This window comes from Saccopteryx bilineata, chromosome 1, assembly GCF_036850765.1.
Source record: "Saccopteryx bilineata isolate mSacBil1 chromosome 1, mSacBil1_pri_phased_curated, whole genome shotgun sequence".
NCBI classification, from domain to species: Eukaryota; Metazoa; Chordata; class Mammalia; order Chiroptera; family Emballonuridae; genus Saccopteryx; species Saccopteryx bilineata.
This window is the reverse complement of record NC_089490.1, coordinates 298,485,810-298,508,692: the sequence shown is the minus strand read 5'-3', so window position 1 is coordinate 298,508,692 and position 22,883 is coordinate 298,485,810. Positions and strand designations below refer to the sequence as shown.

General features: G+C 44.0%; 1 protein-coding gene and 1 pseudogene across 2 annotated transcripts in view; both read left to right on the top strand.

The window, feature by feature from the left end:
* The window catches only part of AGXT2 (alanine--glyoxylate aminotransferase 2), a 47,098-nt gene that overhangs the window by 12,033 nt on the left and 12,182 nt on the right, over positions 1-22,883 (top strand). Inside the window, exons 2-10 of one of the 2 annotated variants that reach the window (XM_066244322.1) lie at positions 3,677-3,762; positions 4,733-4,917; positions 7,891-8,014; positions 9,341-9,435; positions 12,154-12,247; positions 12,868-12,961; positions 17,710-17,810; positions 18,674-18,766; positions 22,578-22,710. In XM_066244322.1, coding sequence (XP_066100419.1) covers positions 3,677-3,762; positions 4,733-4,917; positions 7,891-8,014; positions 9,341-9,435; positions 12,154-12,247; positions 12,868-12,961; positions 17,710-17,810; positions 18,674-18,766; positions 22,578-22,710 — 1,005 coding nt within the window. Of the gene's footprint in view, positions 1-3,673; positions 3,763-4,732; positions 4,918-7,890; positions 8,015-9,340; positions 9,436-12,153; positions 12,248-12,867; positions 12,962-17,709; positions 17,811-18,673; positions 18,767-22,577; positions 22,711-22,883 lie in introns of both variants that reach the window. The other variant, XM_066244318.1, reaches the window with a different exon arrangement.
* On the top strand, positions 9,179-9,298 carry LOC136321539 (U4 spliceosomal RNA; annotated as a pseudogene).

Here is a 22,883-nt window from a genome sequence, read left to right as displayed (position 1 = left end):
CTCAGCCAACTGCCCCTCCCTTTCCAGACCTCAGCTCAGTCTCAGCAGGCCTCCATGAGGTGGTATCTCTAGCCCTCAACCCCATGGGGTGGGAGTGGGGGGGTCTTCAAAATGGCAAACACCTCACATTTCATCTGTCCATGCCTCAGGTCTAAAGTGAATGATAAAATCTTCCAAACTCATCGACATCCCAAGTATCCAATAAGATACCCAAAGTGACAAGTTATTTTTGTTTTAAGTTACCTAATACACTAGAAGAAGTAAGGCATAATTAACACTTTAATAAATCACCTTAATGTTCTATCAACTGTATCCATGGGGCATTTTCAAATATTTTATAGCCTTTTTTTAAGAGTAAGGAAGAAGCCCTTTATAAGTGCCCCCCCACCCCGTGCTGAAATCTGGTTGGAACAATGTTAGGAAAATCTTTATCATTACAAAGAGAATAGCCCCTAGAATTTTCAAACGCCCACACAAATTGATTTCTGGCACATATCTGTCTCAACAGGTTTTCACTTTGTAATCCTATGATTCGGGGGAGAGAAGAAAAGGGCAAGCTGACTTGCCTGTTCTGGAGCTGTGAGAACCAGGCAGTAGGAAAATTGAATCTAGTTTCCCACTTGGCATTTATTATATATGGGTGGTGGTGTTCTCCAGATTGAATGGCACTTGTAAATTGAGTTGTTCAGGTGAATTGAAGTAAAAATTGGTGCGTTGGATAAAAATCATCAGCTGTCATCTGTGTTTAGCATGAGGCCTAAGAAGGCAGCATCAGACCAGTTAAAATGAAAAAAAGAAACAAAATAGGCCCATACAGACCTGGCATCCAGTTTTATGAATCCAGATCTCAGTTACCCCCTCCAACCCCCCTTGGGTCTGTCTGCCCCTATACACACACAGCCCTGTGCACGGACACATGGGCAGCTGTGTGCATACTGTACACACACACGGGTTCCAAGAACCCAAGAGAGGCTTTATTAAACCTCAACTCTTCATTTACTTTATTTTTTTTTCCTTTTAAGTGAGACAGACTCCCACACGCACCCCAACTAGGATTTACCCGGCAACCCTTGTCTGGGGCCCATGCTCTGCCCATCTGGGGCCATGCTCATAACTGAGCTGTTATTAACCTTCAACTCTTAGGTCATCCTCAAAACATAGGCTTTGTGTGTGTGTGTGTGTGTGTGTGTGTGTGTGTGTGTGTGTGTGTGTGTGTGTCAGAGACAGAGAGAGCCAGAGAGAGGGACAGACAGACAGCAGGAAGGGAGAGAGATGAGAAACATCAATTCTCGTTGCAGTTCTTTAGTTGTTCATTGACTGATTTCTCATATGTGCCTTGATGGGGGGGGCGTTACAGCAGACCGAGTGACCCCTTGCCCAAGCCAGCGACCTTGGGCTCAAGCTGGTGAGCCTTGCTCAAATCCAATGAGCCCGCGCTCAAACTGGCGACCTCAGGGTCTCGAACCTGGGTCCTCCGCATCCCAGTCCGATGCTCTATTCACTGCGCCACCACCTGGTCGGGTGACATAGGCTATTTTGAATAAAGAACACAGACTTATTTCTATATTTAGATTTTAGTTTTTTCTAGCAAATAATAAATAGCCAAGCATTTTTGTTTGGGTATTTTTTTGTCTATCGATACTAGTATTACTCTTATTTTTTGAGTTTGGGTCGTTTAGTGAGAGAGGAGTTATAAAAAGCAAGACTTTTGAGATGGTATCTAGATTTATTTCACTTCCTGATGAATCATTTTTCCTACTTGGTTGCTATCTGTCTTCTTTCCTTCCTTCTTTTCGAGAACAGGATTTTATGTACAGTATTTCATTGGGGGCCCTCATCCCACCGTCATATTCCTATCAATTGGGTGAATGAATGAATGAATGAATGAATGAATCTGCCTTGACTGTTTAAAATTCAGGCTTTCCTTTATCAAACCTTTCTTTCCAGTTCTCACCCCCTTCCGCTTATTTTCATAACCTGGAAACAAAGAGAGCTGCCAGCCCCTCAGTGGCCAGCTCCAGTTTCGCAAACAGGAAAATGAACTAAAGGAGTGACGAAAGTGTGAATTCTTAGAAACACTCAGAATTTTTTTTTCATCTCAGAAGAATGACTGATGTAGAGAGACTGATGTAATTTAGAAGCTTTTCAAAGCCGGAATTCTCAGAAAACCTAAGGTGTCATTTTGGAGGTTATTTTTATGCTTGAATAGCTGAAAGCCACTCACTTTTAAAGGAGGAGCAAATTAATGACATTCATGATTCTCTAGAGCAGAAAAGTGAATGAGAGTTCTTTGAAAGAAAACACATTTAGTGCTATTACATTTCATCTTCTTTCTTTTTTTTTTTTTTTTTTTTTTTTAAATTTTATTTTTATTTTATTTATTCATTTTAGAAAGGAGAGAGAGAGGAGAGAGAGAGAGAGAGAGAGATAGAAGGGGGGAGGAGCAGGAAGCATCAACTCCCACACGTGCCCCGACCAGGCAAGCCCAGGGTCTCGAACCGGCGACCTCAACATTTCCAGGTTGACACCTTATCCACTGCGCCACCACAGGTCAGGCAGGAGTCATCTTCTTTCAAAAACACAATTGTCCATTGTGTTTCTCTGGACTAAGACTTCACAACCACACAGAATACCAGCATTTCATCCACGTATTCAAAAGTTTTTGCTGAACAAGAGATCTCATGGCCACCTGCAAAATTCTCTCGATACTGACCTTGAATCTTCCAAATTAGTGGCATTCTTTTCAAAGAGTACTTATAAAGTCACTAGGCACCGCTGTCTCTGGCTTCATTATTCCATGTAAGTCTGTACCAGAAGGGGAGGCTGACAGTGGTTAATGAGTGAGCGAGAAAGTACTGGGCTGGGAGTCAAGAACTTGGAGTTTCATTCTTATGCCGCAGCTCACTGACCTTAAACACATTAATTTGCCACTTTAGGTTGGTTTGATCATCTATAAATGAGCATTTGAATTTAAAAAAAAATCTAAGATCCCTTCTAGCTCCAAACAATGAAAGAATCCTCTGGCTTAGCTTATCTGTGCTTTCTCACAGTCTTGCGTTGTCTTGATCTTTGTGTGGTCATGTTTTCGAGGAAGGTTTTGTCTTTCTGACCCGTTTGCATGTGGTACTTGTGACTGTAGTACATTGTCCAGCATTTCTTCCTCTCTCTCTTTCTTCCCTATAAGAAAAGTCAAGAGCGATTCATTCCTTGTCTATTGAAAATCAACCCTGTATCAGGAATTGGTATAAATACTGGGATCCAGGCACTGGCCAACCCAACACTTAGAAAGAACCTCTATTAACAAGGAGAATATATTCCACACAACACAGAACATTGGAAGACACTTAGTCATCTGAAAAGAGAAATGTGGTTGACACAGGGGTGGGGGAGGAGCTTCCCATGCTTGTGAAGGACCCCAATGGGAGAACCATGTCTTCCCCCCATATCTCCCGCACCTTTTCTGACTACATTTGAGAGCAACTGTCCTTTTTATTCCAGAAAATTATTATTTAGATGCCTCAATTTTTAAATCCGAACTAAAGACCAATTTAAATGATTTTTTTAACAAAGAAATAAAATATCCTAAGGACCTTGATTCAAGTAACTGTAGGTGATTTATACAAACAAGCCTGTCTGATAGTTAGTTGAGGATCCTAACTCACTTCCCTCTTAGTAGGCACTTTCTGGAGATCTGTAACCAAGCTTGGTCTTCATACAAAACCCAGAATGCCTCCATATGACTTCACGCCTGAAAGATACCAGGTAAGAGAGCTTTAGAAAAATCCAAAAGAGGAGATATTTCTCAAAATGGTTAAGTTACTTGTTTCCTCAAGAAGGACCTGCAAGGGGCCCCGCCTGCCACTGAGACATCCTATCCCAGATCACCTGTCCTTTAAATCACTGGGAGCAGCTGAACCCTGACTCCATTCAATGTTGCTGGATGAATCAGTGTGCATGTTTGTGAAAGAGAGTCAGAGACAGAGGCAGAGATGGAAGACAGTGCAAGAGACAATCGTGACCACACAGAACAGAGAAACAGACATGCACATACATGAATACTACATATCACAAAATAGGACAGCGCACATTAACTTTAAAAAACGGTGTTCTGATTTTGACTGTCACATATGTCAATGCATAATCTGACTACGCTGCGTTCTCCACCAAAAAAACATAAAGTTATCATTTGGCTCTCAGGCTAATAAATATTTCTCTCTCTCTCACTCCAAATTATTTGTTCTATATAATATCCATAGGTTAGAAATTGTAGAACTAATAGATAGTCAATGAGACCCAAAAAGAAGAGGAGCAGGGAGGCAGGTTTGATCATTGCAGAAGTGAACATCACCAGCATTTCATTGTTTTATTCTAAAAAAAAAAAAAATTCAGCAAAATAAAAAAAATTTTTAAACTGATGTATTACTTCAGACATTTACTTTCCAAGTCTTGCTTTTCTCCACAGTTAAAATCAACTCAAAGCCAAGGCTTTCCATTGGGAGGTAAAAATTGCCTGTACCTTTCTTCATGCTTGATCTAGAAAGGGTTAGGAGGGCCACATTACTAACATCTGTTATTTGCAAGGCAGGCATGGAGCAGACTCACCCGCTGGTGAGCGCAAGGTGACAGCTCCACACTCCTCAGTAGAGTGATGAGGCATTGCTGTGTGACCCATTGTGAGAAATGTACAGACAGGAGGAAAGATTCTCAATGCCGGCGTGCTGTCTGTCCACAGTCCCTGCCCTACAAGCGTGTCCTGGAGATCCACGAGCAACACCTCTCTCCCGTGTTCACGGCCTACTTCCCGAAGCCCTTGCTCCTCCACCAGGGTCACATGCAGTGGCTATTTGATTATGAGGGAAACAGATACCTGGATTTCTTTTCTGGGATTGTCACTGTCAGTGTTGGTCACTGCCACCCGTAAGTATCCTTGAAATTCTGGGGTTTTCACTTCAGAAGAATATGTGGAAAGCAGGCTAATGGTCACGTTAGGGATTCAGAACCCTGATTAAAAATTCTCTCTCCTTGGGCATATCCCAGTTTATGGCTGACTTGCTCCCTGCTATTTCCTGGGGAGCAGGGGCGAATCTTAATACTGCAATTTTTTTTTTCTTGACAATGCAAGTTTTAGTCATTCTCATTGCCCATGCAAGGTGGAGTGGACCATATGATTAGACTGTTGCTGTGGACTTGGGTACGTGTGGGTTTCTCCTCACTAGTAACAGCTTCCAAAGGCAGGACTGCCCTGGGAAAAGGCAGAAAGAAAGGACCAGCAGGTAGTTCCCACAAACAAGGGCCGGGGTGGGGGATGATGGGAGATGAGAAGTCACTTCCAGCCTGAGGGTTTTCATCTACTGTGATTGACAGATGAGGAGAGAAAGGACAGTAAAGGAAGGATGTAACCTGGCTGGAAATTTACATTAGGACTGTGTGGTTCCATTAACCCAGAGATCCTCTGCTGCCTGGGCCATCAGCCCACCCACACCAATGCCTTCGCAGGTCCTTCTGGTTTCAGTGCCTACAGCTTATTTCAATGACTTCTCTTGCCTTTAATAATCTGGCCAATAAAATTCACAGTAAGTAGGACAAACATAAAGCAGCAAGTCTAAATAAGCAGAATAGGTCTGGACCCTTCTGTCAGAGCGGGGGCTGGAAGGCCTCCCAGCAAGCCGCGGTCAGGCGGTGTGGAGTGAGATTTAACCTGGGGTCCAGACCCCGTCTTCCCCCCCACCAACCTCCTTCCTGCTTCTATCTTCGGGAATCACTAGTCCCATGCGAGGTCCTGAAGCGCGTACAAAATAAATTTCAAGTGAAATTTAAGATATAAGACAAACAGAAAAGAAGTAAAGAAAAGTGAAGTAGAGAAAAATGTATAACATTCTCAACGAACCCTCCCAAGAATGAAGGGCACCGTCCCTGTTGATTGACCACTCTCATTGGCTTTCACGATTTTCGTGCATCTCCTGCTCATCCTCTGACCCCCTCACTCTGAGCAGCCCAGGCTCTTCCCTTAGCACCCTGTTTTTCCCTTTATATATTGTCCCATAGAATGGGTCCCACCCCATCTCCCCTCCTCTGACCCTTTAGTTGCTACATTTTCAGCAGCCTTTTCCAACCCTTATTTCTTCAGCCTTGGACTCTCACCAAGCTATGAAAGTAACTGTAATAAACCCAGAGTGGGGAATAGATACCCTGTACTTCCCCTGCACCGTAATACTCCACCGTCACCTGAAATTCAACATTATCAAGACCAAATCCACCGCGTGCTCCACAATACAGTTTCCATGCACGTGTGCATTTCCATTCACATGGGTCACCTACTATGCAGATGTGCTCTGCCAGGAGCTGGGTACCTAGATAACTGGCTGCATTTCCCAGCTGATCCTGAGGTGTTTCCCGCGTTCCAAACAAGAATGTTGATGCCATCTTTGACTCCTCCCTGCTTTTCATTCCCTATAACCAACCAAGGCCCGGTTCTGCCTCCCCTGAATGCCTCTCCGACGGGCCCCTCCCACTAATTCCTGTTAACACCAGCATCCTGGGAGCTCTCCTCCTACACCTGGAAGGCCACCATGCCCTCCGAGCTGGCCCCGCCAGTACCACCTTGCCCCCCCCCCATTCTACCCTCACGTGGCTCTCAGCTTTATTTTGCTAAACACAATCAAGGGTTTCTTCTGTTTGAGTTTACTGACATTCCACAATATTCTAAAACAGGGGTCCCCAAACTACGGCCCGCGGGCCACATGCGGCCCCCTGAGGCCATTTATCTGGCCCCCGCCACACTTCCGGAAGGGGCACCTCTTTCATTGGTGGTCAGTGAGAGGAGCATAGTTCCCATTGAAATACTGGTCAGTTGGTTGATTTAAATTTACTTGTTCTTTATTTTAAATATTGTATTTTTTCCCATTTCGTTTTTTTTAACTTTAAAATAAGATCTGTGCAGTGTGCATAGGGATTTGTTCCTAGTTTTTTTTATAGTCTGGCCCTCCAATTGTCTGAGGGGACAGTGAACTGGCCCCCTGTGTAAAAAGTTTGGGGACCCCTGTTCTAAAAGAAGTTTCATGGCAAAAGGCCCTATGAAAAAATTAGCTTGGGAAACACTTCAAATTGTATGTCCCTGCTGGGGAGAAACGGTACACCGAGACTGTTACAGGTCCTGAAAATACTGTTAAAGGTGCTGAAAAGTCCTGCAGTGAAAAAAGCCTGTTTGATCTGGCATTTCTCAGAATTGTTTAACCAGGAACCAATTTTCTTTTTGGTGTGACAGTTATCAATAACAAACAGATTGCTGTGTAACAAACTTCAGTCACTGCTGTCCTTTAGGTCAAGATCAAACATCTGAATCTGGCTTTTCAAGGCATGACAAGCCAGGTCTTATCTACCCCTGGTCCATACTGTCCCTCAACATGAATCTTTCTCACAGAGAGTGGTTTCATAGCTACAAAATGTTCAACATTCTCCATTACTAACACCCAGATACTGGAACCTCCTTTGATGGAAAGAAGACTGATGTTTTATACCTGTGTTGATGGATCAATTGCTCTGTAGAAAAATGAAAAGGGAAGCCACCCAGGCTTACATCTAGCTGTCTCTAGGTTCCAAACTATATAAAGCATAATTAATAAGAAAACCTAGTTAGAAGAGATGCTACGTTCAAACTCCCTCCTAAACTAGAAATGTCTTTTCTAAAATCCGTATGAGATAATCATCTAGTCTCTTTCATTACTTTTTGAGGCAACACATTTGTTACCAGACACCTCTGGTGGTTAGAGTTCTTCCTCCTGTGTGAATGAAGTCAGCCCTTTAAAACTCTTGAGTTCAATGACCAGTGAGGGGTGCGGATGGGGGGAGGGACTATGGCCTGCAGTGTGGATAACTCTCCTCTTTATCCAGGAAGGTAAATGCAGTGGCACAGAAGCAGCTTGGCCTCCTGTGGCACGTAAGTGCTTTTTTCTTCCACCCAGCAAGCTATGAATATGCAGAGAAGCTTTCCTCGCTTCTTCCGGAACCTCTAAAGGTATAATGCTCTCAGCCCAAAGGGAGGGGGGTCCCATGATGTCAGGGGAGAGGCCCTAAGAGGCAGGAGTATGCCTTTGTGTGCACTGAACAGCTGAAATAGTGAGCTATTAGCTGGATGGGAAAATAATCAAAAAGAAAGGAATTTACAAATTGCTGGTGGAACCAGCCCAGGTCACTTCACCAGCACCAAGCCTCTGGTGGCTGTCCTCACCACATCTTTGCAGACACCACTTAGCAAGAGCCCCCTGCCACACACACTTTTCTCCTTTATGTTCCCCAAGAGGTTTTCATCTCTTGGTTTCACAGAACCTCTGCAGTCTTTTGCATTTTTTCTTTTACAAAGAATGGAGCCATTTTTAAATAAAATAAATAATAACATTCAATTCATTTAGTCAAAGACACACTTAAGATATTTCGGCAAAATGAGAATTTTTCTGTATTTGAAATGACTAAACTTTTTAACTGAATGGAGATGTCAAAATGGCAGCCAAGATTTGCATTTAGGGATTCAATGAGTGAATATATATGTAGTATCTAGAACAGTACCTTGCCATAGCAGTTATTATTATTTTAGTCTATTACCTGGATACTGTATTTACTGTAGCATCTAGAAGAGATGAAGGAAGTTGGCAGAACTACAACCTAACTTAAGTTCAGTGCAGCTATGTTTATGGAAAAGCAGAAGTAAGAAGGTCAGCAAGGGCAAGCACATGCCTCCCAGTCCCCAAGCCTGGGATCTAGGAGCCTTCGGATCTCTGCTTCCTTTTGGCCAAGATGAACTGCATTTTTTGCTTGTTTGCTTGTGTTTCCAACATCCACACACTGACCTCCCAGGCTGGGATATCCTTGGGGCTGCAGGATCAGGAAGTCAACCTAGACCCAAGCCTTCAGATCAGGTGTCGTGGTTTAGGTTCAGAAACCAAGAGAACTGGTACTCGGATCCCTCGGCCACTAACCACTGTGAAAACCTGAGCAGGTCTCCCCAACTTAGCATTTTGCAGGACATCCAATAAAGTCAAAGAAAATCCAGAATGTTTCACACCTGAGACCATCCCATAGCCATTTTTGCATCTCTAGCACTTAAAACCTGTAGAATTCATACAGTAATTAAATGACAGTTTAATTCAGTTCCCTGGTCTAAAGGGAACTCCCCTTCATTATCAGCTTTGTGCAGGGGCAGTGTCATGGCCAATGAGGTTGATCTGAGGCACAATTATTGCTAATTGAATAATCAGAGGCTGGGACACACAGTCTTCAACAATTTTGGATGAATTGGATAATAAGAAAATAAAGTATGAGGCATGTGTCTTCCTTTTCCCTCCAGGTCATTTTCTTGGTGAACAGCGGCTCAGAAGCCAACGACCTGGCCATGCTGATGGCCAGAGCGCACACAAAGAACGCAGACATCATTTCCTTCAGGTAGCCATTCCTTGGCATACTCACCTTTAGTAACATTGACTAACTCTAAAATTAAATGTCTATTTATTATTATATTTTTTCTTTTAGCAACAGAGATAGAGATGGAGGGACAGACAGACAGGAAGAAAGAAAGATGAGAAGCATCAACTCATAGTTGCAGCATCTTAGTTGTTCACTGATTGCTTTCTCATATGTTCCTTGACTGGGAGCTCCAGCCAAGCCAGTGACCTCTTGCTCAAGCCAGTGACCTTGGGCTTCAAGCCAGCAACCTTCAGGCTCAAGCCAGAGACCATGGGGTCATGTCTATGTCCCATGCTCAAGCAGCGACCCCACACTCACAATGGTGAGCCTGCACTCAAACTGGCGACCTCAGGGCTTTGAACCTGGGTCATCAGCATCCCAGGCTGATGCTCGATCCACTGTACCACCACCTGGTCAGGCCTAAATGTCTATTTTTTAAATATAGCGTGGAGGGGCTTTCTCAGGTAGGGGTCTCTGGCTGGGGTAACAAATAGCATAGAGTCCCAGTTATGTCATAAATTTCCTAAGAAATTGAAGGTCACATCACAGGTTTTTGACTCTTAAAAGTGCTTTGACTGTGACATATGCCAAGTCATATGCCAGAACTACTGTTCTCCACACAGAGAAGCTCATGACTCTACCACAGGACACTGAGCCCTCTTCATCTCTGCCCTATAAGGAGGCAGACACGCACTTCAAAGTGGCGGCCACACCAGGTTCTCACCTCTTATTCTTTTTGAGTTCAGAGAATGCATATTTAACCCTGCATATTTCTGCTCCTTCGGGTGACTTTTGAGAATCGATAATTTAATAGGTTAATTATAAACCCTTGATGGCTAAATTACTAACATTAAAAATAAAAGAAAACTAAGAATTTTGCTTACAGTTGCCTCCCTCAGGCAATTTTACATAACACATTCAAACACTCTTATAATAAGGTTTATGTAAAAGGCAGGAATGAGTTATAGTAAAAGTTGATGGAACAAAGAAATAGTCCCATTCTTTGACCTGTATGGCCATAATTTCTGTCTAGATTGGAAACATCTTATTTTTGTAAAATCTGATTACCAAAGCACATCCAATACTATACATTCCATATGAAATGGACATGTAGTGACTACAGGCCTGAGCAAACATTTGCTATGAAATAAATACTACTATAAAGAATTGTGATTAGCATTTGGGACACTGCGGGCAGGGAACCTACACTAACAGGACAAAGCAGAGCCCTGGGAATGTTTGCATTCAGTTTTGGGAGAGAAAGGCAACCAGGGAGACGAAGGTCCTAAGGCATGTCGGGATGGGACTAGAGGCACCACCGAGGGAAGGGATGTCGGGACTACATAGAGGTTTATCAAAACAAAACAAATAGATGGGGGAGTACAGGTTGCAGAAGAGTTCAGATCTTTTTCATTTGGGCAGAACCTGGTTTACACTAGAAGGAGAATTAAAGAGCTTTACTTCCATTGGCTTCCTCACTCCAGAAAGGGTGCTGATCCTTCCCTGTCCCTCTATGCCCTGCTACCCCCACCTGCCTGGCTTTGGGCCCAGGCTGAGCAAACCCAGTGAAGCTTATGGAGCTGAGTCCAGACTCTCAAAGCACTTCTAGCATGTGGCCTTCTCTCTTTGGCCTTGACCAGTGTGACCTCACATGGCCAAAAAGGGACACGCCAGAGACACAAGCCTCAAACTGCATGACTGCTCTCAAATCCAATGACAGAGGAGAAAACAGGCTTAGATAGAACAAGTCGCCTCTGGTCACAGATTGTGACATAACTAACATCTGAACTCACTTTTGAAAAACTCCACCTTCTGTGTTTGTCTTTGTTACTTTCATCTCCCTACCACTTGGCCAGCAGCATTTTCTTTAAGCCCAATATCACCATCCTTTTTGTACATGCCAATATTGTTACCTCATCCTAATGAAGTAAAGCTGAAAAACAAAATTAATTTTTAAAAAAGAGTTGTGATTGGTATTTTACCTAAGTAAACGTTCAGAAAGATGTATGTCCAAGTTAGTATCAAAGCAGTCATGGTGCCACCAGGGTCCAACACATGTTTGTGTCTCCTTTTCAAGATATATGACCGCCCTATTGCATAGTCTTAATTCAAAGCCCTAAATCTTCAGCTGAAGTGATTTTGATTTGAAAAACTGGCCAAGCTCATTTGAAGCCAAAATTGGTGATAAGGATGATTTATACTAAGTAAGACTATATCAGGTTCAAAAGGAAGCAAGACCTGTGTTTCTTCTATGCCAAGTAGGGTGGCCTTTAAGGCACTTAAAGAGGACACCCCAAAGGTGTTCAGTCATAGCACCACAGGAAGAAATATTTGGCTTCTCAAGATGATTACTTTGAAGACAAATACTCGTTGAATAGATAATTCTGGCATGTCGCTTAAAAATGAGTCTCACTACTTTAGAGTAGCAGAAGAGGGCAAATGCTAAGGTCAGAGTTCTTGGCTGAATGGCCTCCAAAATCTCTTTCACAATTTCAAATCTATGACACCAGCAAGAGGTGTCAGCCTGACGTAGGTTTAGAGGATTTCTTAGAAGCCATTGGAGTTGCCTGTTAATGGTGTTCCATGTCCTCTCCCTGGCCTTCTCGGGTTTTCTCTGTGTCCTGTCCCGTGTTCCACAGGCCAGAGATCAAAGAAGAATGAATTTAGTTTCATTTTCCCCATTTTTTTTCTTCACAGAGGAGCCTACCACGGATGCAGTCCTTACACCCTTGGCTTGTCAAACGTAGGGGCATTCAAGACAACCCTCCCCAGCGGGATAAGCTGCCAATCGGTGAGTTTTGAGTTTTTTGTCTTATTTTTCTAAAGGCTGCTGGATATGTGGAACAATTGATCACATTTTCCAAGTATTAAGATTAGAAAGTAATATACAGCCTGTCATTAACCAGGAACTCAATTTGACTTAATTGTATTAAAGACAGTGTGGGGGAAATGTTTCTTAGAAAGGCCTTCAGAGTCTGAGTAATAACGAGTAATAGAGTTTTCAAATGTTTTTGCTCTTAAATAAAATCAAGTAAATTGCGGTGAATGCATTAAAATTAGTTCTCAAAGCTTTGAATGTGTAAAACTTCGATAGACTCATCCTGGTACCCACCTTTTCAGCGTCAGCTATGTAATTATTCCTATTCTTTTAGATGCCCTTACTCACCAAACCCTTGAGCAAGTTGTTTCCAGGCTGACATTGAAATCAGTTTCCTTTGTAGAGTGCCCACATAACTATTTCTAAGAAAAAAATTATCCCTTCAAAGCAGAAGATTAGGTTTCCAACTTAAGTGGGCGAGGAATCTCAATATGAAATTAAGAAACCCTCTTGCCTTGATTGGTACCATATGCTCCCCCAACTGGCTGTCCTCTGTTCATACTTTGCCAAACTTTTGCTTTTGTCCTTCGCAGACCATGTGCCCAGATGTTTTCCGTGGCCCTTGGGGAGGAAGCCACTGCCGAGATTCTCCCGTGCAAACCATTAGGAAATGCAGCTGTGCACCAGGTCCCTCTGGCAGGGAGGGAGGGACGTGGTGGGAGGTCGGGAGGGGTAAGGAACTTGGGGAAAGGCTAATGCATGCCTGAGTGAGCAGGTTTGAAAAAGTGGGACAGGAAAAAGCCAAGAAAACAAAACTAGAAAGCAACCCCTCGTTGAATCACGTCTCATGCCACTACCCCGTACTATCTGGTGGTTAGGAAAAGCAGCTCGTGTTATCAGAGCTAAGCTAAAAGCAGACTGTCAGCCAGCAGTTCATTAAAGAAGCTCCTCTAACTCTGGTAGTAATAGCCTGCTATTGATCTTAAAAGAAAACAAGGTTGGTGGAATTACTTAGCAATTTCCAATGGAAGGAGGGGAGAGGAAAAGGAATATATTTAGAAATCTCAAAACTCCAGTCAAGAAGCTCCCTCAGGGACTTGGGCTGCCAGCCAAAGTGAGAGACCCTGTCAAAATATAAGGCCATTCCTGGAGGCTGCTGACATCTCAGGCAAACGCTATAAAAGCGTTCTCACAAGGAAAGTGTCTATTTATCAAATGAATTTTTATTTGCATTCTGTACCTGAAGGAGAGGAAGCATGGAAACAGTATCTGTTCTTTGCTAAGCACTAAGTCCCACCTCATATTTGTCACTATAGTTCAGAACCTTTTGAATAGCTGCTCCTAAGTAGTACTGAAGGAAAGAACTAGATGCTCCAGCCAGATGATCTTTAACAGAATAATAAACGTCATGGGGTTGAGAGGAACAATGCAAATGGAGCCTGACCAGGAGGTGGTGCAGTGGATAGAGTGTCAGACTGGGACACTGAGGACCCAGGTTTGAGACCCCGAGATCACTGGCTTGAGAACAGGCTCACCAGCTTGAGCACCGGGTCACTGGCTCGAGCATAGGATCATATAGATTTGACGCCATGGTCACTGGCTTGAGCCCAAAGGTCTCTGGCTTGAGCTCAAGGTTGCTGGCTTGAGCAAGGGGTCACTGGCTCAGCTGGAGCCCCCCCCTCCTCTAGTCAAGGCACACATGAGAAGACAATCAATGAATAACTAAAGTGCCACAATGAAAAATTGATGCTTCTCATCTCTCTCCCTTCCTGCCTGTCTGTCCCTATCTGTCCCTCTCTCCATCCCTCTCTCTGTCTCTCTCGCTTAAAAAAAATTTTTTTTTGCAAATAGAAGTCTTTAAAGTCAGCTTTGAAAGAAAGAAAATTCAGTCATCCTAAAATTCAGATAGGATAATGGCACATAAAGATAAAAAGATAAAAGAATGAGCATTGGAACAGCATGTCACAGTTACAGAACTTAAAACCAGAAGGAAGTTTCCAGCTGCCATTCAAACTCTTTAGAGATGGAGAAACTGAAGTACTGAAATCTACACCTAGGAAGCAAGAGAGCTTAGACTTGACCGCAAGTGTTCTAACTCCAAAGCCAGCGCACCCAACCTATGACCGCTGTTTTTTTTTTTAAGTTAGAGGAAGGGAAATAGACAGACTCCCTCATGCACCCCAACCAGGTTCCACCTGGCAACCCCCATCTGGGGCCAATGTGAGAGCTATCTTCAGCACCCAGGGCCAACACTCAAGCCAATAGAGCCCCTGGCTGTGGGAAAGGAAGAGGGAGAGAAGGGGGAGGGGGAGAGGGAGAAAAGCAGATGGTCATTTCTCCTGTGTGCCCTGACTGGGAATCGAACCCGGGACATCCATACACTGGGCTGATGCTCTATCCACTGAGCAACTGGCCAGGGCCTTATGATCACTTTTGTTCCCACTGATGTCCCAGCAGGATGAACCCAGGCTTAAAAACAACTCCTGCTCTACTGGCCAGGATTGGAAAGACACATGCAGTCAGGAGACTGGACCCCATTCTCAGTCCTCCCAATGGTTCTGCCATGAAAGAAAACTCCTTTTTTTGCCTCAGTTTTCTTTGAGGCCTTCTCCTCTGCTTTAGGCTACCTAGAAAATACCAGAACCCCATGGTCATCCCGCTAGTGGCAACTAGAGGCTAAACATTAGTGACAGACGTTCATTTCTGCTTCTCAGAACTGTTGTCCTTGGCCTGTCTGAAGTCAGCTGCTTTCTTAACTCTTATTTTCAAGAGACAAGGCTGACAGCTTTAAACAGCATTGGAACACAATAAAGGACTTTGGCTAGCACTTCTAGGGCCTGACAGGTGTTTGATCTTTGCTGCAAAAAACTCTACTCACATATGTTTACAAAAGCATTCCAACATGTCAAGTACTTTGGTTATAGGAGGTTGCAGTGGTTGGGTCTGTCTTAGGGTTCATTCAGGTGCCAGTCTTGGTAGAAGTATTGTTTGCCTCAGAATTATGCCATCCCTCCCCACAGAGGCCTAAGCAGTGGTCTGCTTTGTGAGCCTAATATAGACGGCCATGTGGTAGATTTCACTATCTTCCTTCACTCCCTATTCAGGAATTTTCCCTTCCAAGAGTTCATTCCCGGCCCCGAATTTCAGATTTCACCTGTGATGAAATGCACCTCTCAATACCCACTGTCCCCACAACGCCCCCAGCCTGGTACGGATCATGTCATTCTTCTTCACCTTTTGCAAAACAGGTTCCCTTTTCTTTAATTTTTTTTTCTTAGCTTCTCGCTCTGCTTAACTCTTTCTACACTGCCAGCTCAAAAAAGAACCCTTCTATCTCCACTCCATTCTTCAGATAGTCTCTAGCAGAGCATCCACTCACGGTGGCTTTGATATTGTCATGGTGACGCCAGTGCACCAAGTCCCTCTCCAGAGGCAGCTTGACCTGCAGTTACAGTGATGAGCCATAAAATAAATGAGAACTAAAGTAAGATGCTGATGATAGTGAATGGCCCCTCCCACTGCTGAACTTGTAGGCAGTGTGGGGAGATCAAGTAAGGTCTAGCCCAGGTTCAAGCAAAACCTTCTCTGGGTTTGGTTTTGTCCAAATTTAAGCCACTGGGGTTGATTTTGCTCTATCCTTCTATTTCTCTGGCTATGAATGGTCTTGCTACATTTCCAAATTGTATCTTTTGAACATATGTCTAATCCAGGGGTCCCCAAACTTTTTACACAGGGAGCCAGTTCACTGTCCCTCAGAACATTGGAGGGCCGGACTATAAAAAAAAACTATGAACAAATCCCTATGCACACTGCACATATCTTATTTTAAAGTAAAAAAACAAAACGGGAACAAATACAAATTTTAAAATAAAGAACAAGTAAATTTAAATTAACAAACTGACCAGTATTTCAATGGGAACTATGGGCCTGCTTTTGGCTTATGAGATGGTCAATGTCCGGTTCCACATCTGTCACTGCTAGCCATAACAAGTGATATCCTGCGTCACCGGAAGTAGTACTGTATGTGAGCGAGACCGTGCTTTGCGGCGGCGCCACATACAGTACTCCAGAAGTACAGGATGCAGATGCATCCTGTGCTCCTCTCACTGACCACCAATGAAAGAGGTGCCCCTTCCGGAAGTGCAGCAGGGGCCAGATAAATGGCCTCAGGGGGCCGCATGCGGCCTGCAGCCGTAGTTTGGGGACTCCTGGTCTAATCCATGTGTCCTGCAGGATCCTCCTAGACTGTTTTCTCTTCCTTTCTTAAAAAACAGAAATTTTCACTCTCTAAAAGCATAGATGTATTTGTCTACTATATCCTGCCCATCAAATGATGTAACAGATGCTAAAAATGTACTTCCTGGGTTTGATGTCCTTTTCATTACTTCCTTCTTCACACCACAACCCCCAACTCGAACTAACCAAGGATATCAGGTACCTCTGTCACACAAGCTTTCCCAAACATCATCTGTAGCCTAAACATAGGTTCCGGGCCAGGTAGTGCTTTTCCCGTTTTTTAAATGCAGAGCTGAAATACAAAATAGACATTCTTCAGTCTCGAGGGTGATGACCGGAGGTTTCTATTCCTTATCTCTGGCCTCCAGGAGACAGGGCTAAACAGTCATGCCTCCAAGCAAGTGTTAAGATATTAGGTGGTCTTCCAGAAGCTTCCACTGTCACTGGGGCTGGAGGCTTCCCTCATGTCCATCATCTCCCTCTTGATCCCTTCTGTTGTCCATGGTTATGGGGTTAAGTTCAAAGACTCTGTGATGCTGTTTAAATTCTAAATTATAGGCGTGGATAAAAATTCTACAGGTTCAGTCTTATCTGGAAGCAGTCAGTGTGGACCTTTGTTAGTCCAGTGAAAAAAGCTTCCTGTCCCATGCTACTAATGGATGAAAGTTATCTGACTCTAGTACCTTGCTCTTCTGACTGAATTCTAATTGCTCTATAAACACCTTTACCAACCTCTGAAGACTGAGGCACTTTGTAGCTTTAAAACTGTATATCAACTTAAGTGGCAATAAAAGTAAATAGAGTTATTTTCAAATAGATTAAATCCACATCCCAATTACTGAATTAAATTTACTCAGTTGAGAGGATGGGTTTTCATCGGTAAAACTGCTATCTCTGCCAGACTCAATGGTCCTTAGGGGCATTTCTGCCTCAGACGGAGACGGCTAGAGTGGTTTGTTTATGCCTCTGTGGCTTCCTAGTCTTGCTGCTTGAGCCAAAGTACAAGTCATTCCAACAGAATGTTCCGCTTCAGAAATCAATATCCTCGTGTCCTGGATTACTGCTTTCTGGGGGAACTCTAGTCAATCTGCTCATCCTGTTTTCTTAGTCTGTGTGTTTCCTCACTCTTCTGGATGCCATTTTCAGTCTTCAAATGCTGTGTTTTGTTTATTTGTTGTTTATCTGTGTGTTATGCGCAGACTGCTGCCAAGCTAAGGACCAGTATATCGAACAGTTCAAGGATACTCTGAACACGTCTGTGGCCAAATCAATTGCTGGATTTTTTGCAGAGCCAATCCAAGTGAGTATATGAGCCTGAGACATTGATTGAGTATTAAGGTATCAGAGTTCTAACTCATTCTAGAGAATTTTTAAGTTATTTAATCATAACTGTGTCTCCCTTCAAATTCAATATGCTCTCTTGATTCCCTCAAAGAAAGAGAGCCCCTGATTCAGGACTGACTCATAAAAATGCCATCTTCTGAATTCCTGGATCCAAGAGATAGATAAATGAAACTATTAAATTCCTAATAGTCTGAAGGAAAGGAAGCCCCAGCAAGTTTTTGTTGCTTAATTCCTATACTGTCAGGGGAAGCATTTTTTTACAGGGTGGGCAAAAGTAGGTTTTGCATGAAAAATAATACAATAATTAATAAATAATAATACAAGAATAAAATCTGTTTCACTTACCCACAACTATAAATCTACTTTTGCCTCACCCTGTGCAATCTTACTAAGTCCCTTGAATCTACTTTCATTCTAAACTCACAAAATCATACATTTGCTTTCTTTTCCCAGAAGATATGACATAAGAGTAACAACCCCTTTTTTCACTCATAGTTAAAACAATTCTAGAGACTGTTTTAAAAATGGCTGGAATTATAGTTCTGGTCAATTATAGTAAACGCTGTGCTCGCCTCCTCCTGTGACCACATCAAAATTACACTAAATTCTACAACAATCACCCCGGGGAACCATCTGAACAGAAGTGCTATAACTAAGGACATAAAGAAGATGCTATGTCAAGACTGAAAAAAATAATCATTTTGTTTGTAAGAAAAATTGCTAATATTACTAATAATGATAATCTATCTTCTTCTTTTTTTTCATACTTTCCACGGGCTGTGCTGCTACTCTAGGTCTTCTTGGTCTGCTCTTTTGCAGGGGGTGAATGGGTTTGTTCAGTACCCGCAGGGGTTCCTGAAGGAAGCCTTCGAGCTGGTGCGAGAGCGAGGCGGCGTGTGCATTGCAGACGAGGTGAGTGGTCAAGGGATGGTGCCAAGTTGTGCGGCTGGGACAGCAAAGGCCCAGGGACAGACCTCTCCAAATGCCCCTCTGTATTCCAGGCTGAAAACATCTAGTGTGGAAACTCTAAGACAAGGGTGTAAGTTTATGGAGCTTTTGCTGTTAGGTGGCTAATTTGTTTAACAAATACAGGCTGCAGACCTTAAACATGCAAATTCAATCTATCACATAAACTGCTAACAGGCACAGGGGATACTGTCATCAATCAAATATTTTTACATTTTTATTTGAGGTGACATCGGGAGGCTACTTAAAAACCATGCAGGAAATTTAATCTCATAACCAACTCTTCAAGTAATTTTTGCCAAAATAGTATTAACCAGCCTGGCAGCATTCACCTTATCTTAGTAACCAACAGGTTTCGGGTGCACAGTTCTACAGTACATCACCTGTGTATTGCATTGTGTGTTCACCACCCCAAATCAGGTCTCCCTCCACCACCATCTATCCCCCCTCAACTCTCCTCCACTTCCCCCACCCTCCGTTTCCTCCTACAACCCCCACACTGACATTTGAGTCTGTAAGTTTTTTCTCTGATTAATCCCTTCACCATTTTCAGCCCCCAACTCCCATCCCCTCTAACAGCTGTTAGTTTGTTCTTCGTATCTATGAGTCCATGTTTTTTTTGTTTGTTAGTTCATTTTGTTAATTAGATTCCACATATAAGTGAAATCAAATGATACTTGCCTTTCTCTGACTGGCTTACTTCCCTTAGCATAATAATATCCAGATTCATCCATGCTATCACAAAATGTAAGATTTCCTTCCTTTTTATGGCTGAGTACTATTCCATAGCATATATGTACCACAGTTTTTGTATCCACTCATCTACAGATGGGCACTTTGGCTGCTTCCAAATCTTGGCTATTATAAATAACACTGAAATAAAATAATAATTTGAAAGAGCTTGAATTAAGATTCTTTTTGGAATAGCAAATAGTCCAAGGGAACAACTTTGAAAGGAATAAAGTTCAGTGGCTCTGTGAGCTCTAGCCTGTGTGTTTTCACAAGTGTTCAATTTACTTATACTTATACCTCATATCAGAGTATACAAAGAAAGCAGTCTCTTGCCTACTGAGAACAGCGATGGAGATCGAAGGCCAGAGGGTGGTGGCCAGGCCCCCCGAAGGGCTCAGACTCATTCATCACGATTCTACTAGCAATGGTTAGTTCCACCAAGAATGGGTGCAGAACTTGTATGTTTCACTCTGGTTTCAGACCTGCCATCTTTGCCTGAGTCATTTTCCTCAACTAAACAATCCAGACTTCCCGTCAATAGATTTTCTATTGCAGTTGCGGTCGGGTTTCTGTTATCCCCAGGGAAACTCGACCACCCCAACCCACCCTCGGCAGGGTGCTGCACGGGAAGGAAGCCGAAGAGCTTCCTTCTCCCAGCCTGCTGCACAGGTTCAGGGAACATCAACTAATCCCAGTCCTAGCTGAAGCCAGTTAATCTGTCATTATAAAGAAAAAGAAAAGCAAACTCAGTAGGTTTACAATCAGCTACATCGGTGAGAAAAAAAACTAACTCTCACCTTTGGAATCAGCACCAATTAAAACTGCCACAGTTGCACTAATTAGAGGGAGGGTGGACTGAATTCAAAGAAAATACGAATTTCAGAATTTTCTGAGATACGTGGCTGTGTCACGTTCAGGAACACAGTTGGGCAGCCAGTCTTTGCTGTCTGGCATGAACTAAGTTGAGACTTGAAATGGACTGCTTATGGGCAGGGCCTGCACAGCCATGGCCCCACCCCTGCGCCCTGCCGTAGACCCAGCCCGCCTCTCTCGCTAGTAACTCCCCACCCCTGCTCCCTGCCGTAGACCCAGCCCGCCTCTCTCGCTAGTAACTCCCCACCCCTGCTCCCTGCCGTAGACCCAGCCCGCCTCTCTCACTAGGAACTCCTCACCCCTAGAGACATCTGAGTTTATGAACCTTAGAAGGACTCATCTCTGTTTTACTGAAAGATTCTATGAGACTGATACTTCCTATGTGACCAAACATCGTTTATTGTCATACATAATTTCATGCATTGTCCAAGCAGCCTGATTTTTTCACCATTTATTTATGATACTTAGATAGATGGAGTGAAAAATGAAAGCAGGGAGACGAAATGGGTGGATTTTCTACAAGCTGTTTCTATACTGTCCCATTTGGGCAAATTCCTCAGCTTGTTCAGAGGCCCCATGCCTAGGAAGTAGGAGACCCCCAGACCCGAGCACAGGTCTGACTCCTCTATCTAAGCTCCTCTCCTCCATTGTTGGCCGTGGTCTAATTCTAACCCCTGAGGAAGGGAGCTTGGGAAGAGCATTTCAGAGAACAACAGTCCCACACCTCTTTGCCTGACCTGCAGTGTGTGTGTGTGCGCGTGTGCATGTGTGTGTGTGCGTGTGCGCGTGTGCATGTGTGTGTGTGCGTGTGCGTGTGTGTGTGTGTGTGTGTGTGTAGAGACTCAAACAGACAGACCATGAGACTGAGAGCCAGAAAGAGATCAGGGATCCTCAACCAGAAAGTTCCCTGATCAGAAGTTTCCGTGGAAATGCTGGTGTGGCGTTATTCAGTTAGGTACTTCTGCCACTTCTTGCTCATTCTACAAACACTGAGTGTCTACTTTTATCGGGCACTCTGCTAGGTGTTCTGAATAGAGAGGAACAAGATACAGCCCCTGTCATCAGACAGGTACACTGATGATAATAGTCGAAGGTGAAAGGTTCTGATGACAGAGATGAGAGGTTCTGATGGCAGAGGTGAGAGGTTCTGATGGCAGAGGTGAGAGGTTCTGATGACAGAGGTGAGAGGTTCTGATGGCAGAGGTGAGAGGTTCTGATGACAGAGGTGAGAGGTTCTGATGGCAGAGGTGAGAGGTTCTGATGGCAGAGGTGAGAGGTTCTGATGACAGAGGTGAGAGGTTCTGATGGCAGAGGTGAGAGGTTCTGATGGCAGAGGTGAGAGGTTCTGATGGCAGAGGTGAGAGGTTCTGATGGCAGAGATGAGAGGTTCTGATGGCAGAGGTGAGAGGATCTGATGGCAGAGGTGGGAGGTTCTGATGGCAGAGGTGAGAGGATCTGATGGCAGAGGGGAGAGGTTCTGATGGCAGCATGCCCAGATGCCGTAATTGATGGACCTAATGGGACTCTGGGTAATCTGCTGAGACCAGATGAGTTACATGGCTCAGCGGGGTCCTCCTCACGACATAAATCTCGGGAAAGAAAGGACATGATAGGGAAGAGGATGGCCCTCTTGTCTGGGCCAGGTGGCAGGTGCCCTGTGCCCATGCACCCACTATAACCCCTGCCTGGTCCAGCCCGGGGCAGGTGCTACCCCTCCACTCTTCTCCCCTGCTGCTGGCACTCAGGGGTTCCTTCTTAAGGGCTGCTAAATCAGAATGACCCTTTCCACATGCGTCTTTCATGTGACCGTCACAGACGCCCTGCGATGCACTGCTATCAGTATTTCTACTGAAGAGAGTCAACCCAGGGACAGAGTGACTATAGAAACATATCCAGAATCACACACATGTAGTAAATGGCTTTTGGTGCCTAAAAGCTCAGTCACAGAGTAAGTATTGTCAATAATAGTACAAAGATGGTGATGACAATGGCTGGCAGTGAGAATATTGAGGTGTAGGGAGCAGGGAGGAGGAAAGAGGGAAGGAGAAGAAGGGTAGAGGGAGGAAGAAGAGGAAAAGTAAAAAGATTAGAGAGTCAAGAAAACTAGCATTTATTGAAAGATTTCCAATGGTTTTGGATTTGCCTCCCTCAGGTGCAGACAGGATTTGGAAGGTTGGGCTCTCACTTCTGGGGCTTCCAAACCCACGGCGTCCTGCCCGATATCGTCACCATGGCTAAAGGGATTGGGAACGGCTTCCCCATGGCAGCAGTTGTGACAACTCCAGGTAGGACCTAGGGGAAGTTTGTGTTGCTTCCTTTCGCATCAGTGATGGTAGAAAATAACGTATTGGAATTTGTGTGGGTGGGAGACAGCGGTGGGAACTACACATGCATTTCCCGAGCAGTGAAAGAGAAGCAGCAGTCTATCTGCCAGATGATGGCCCGGATGGAAGGAAGC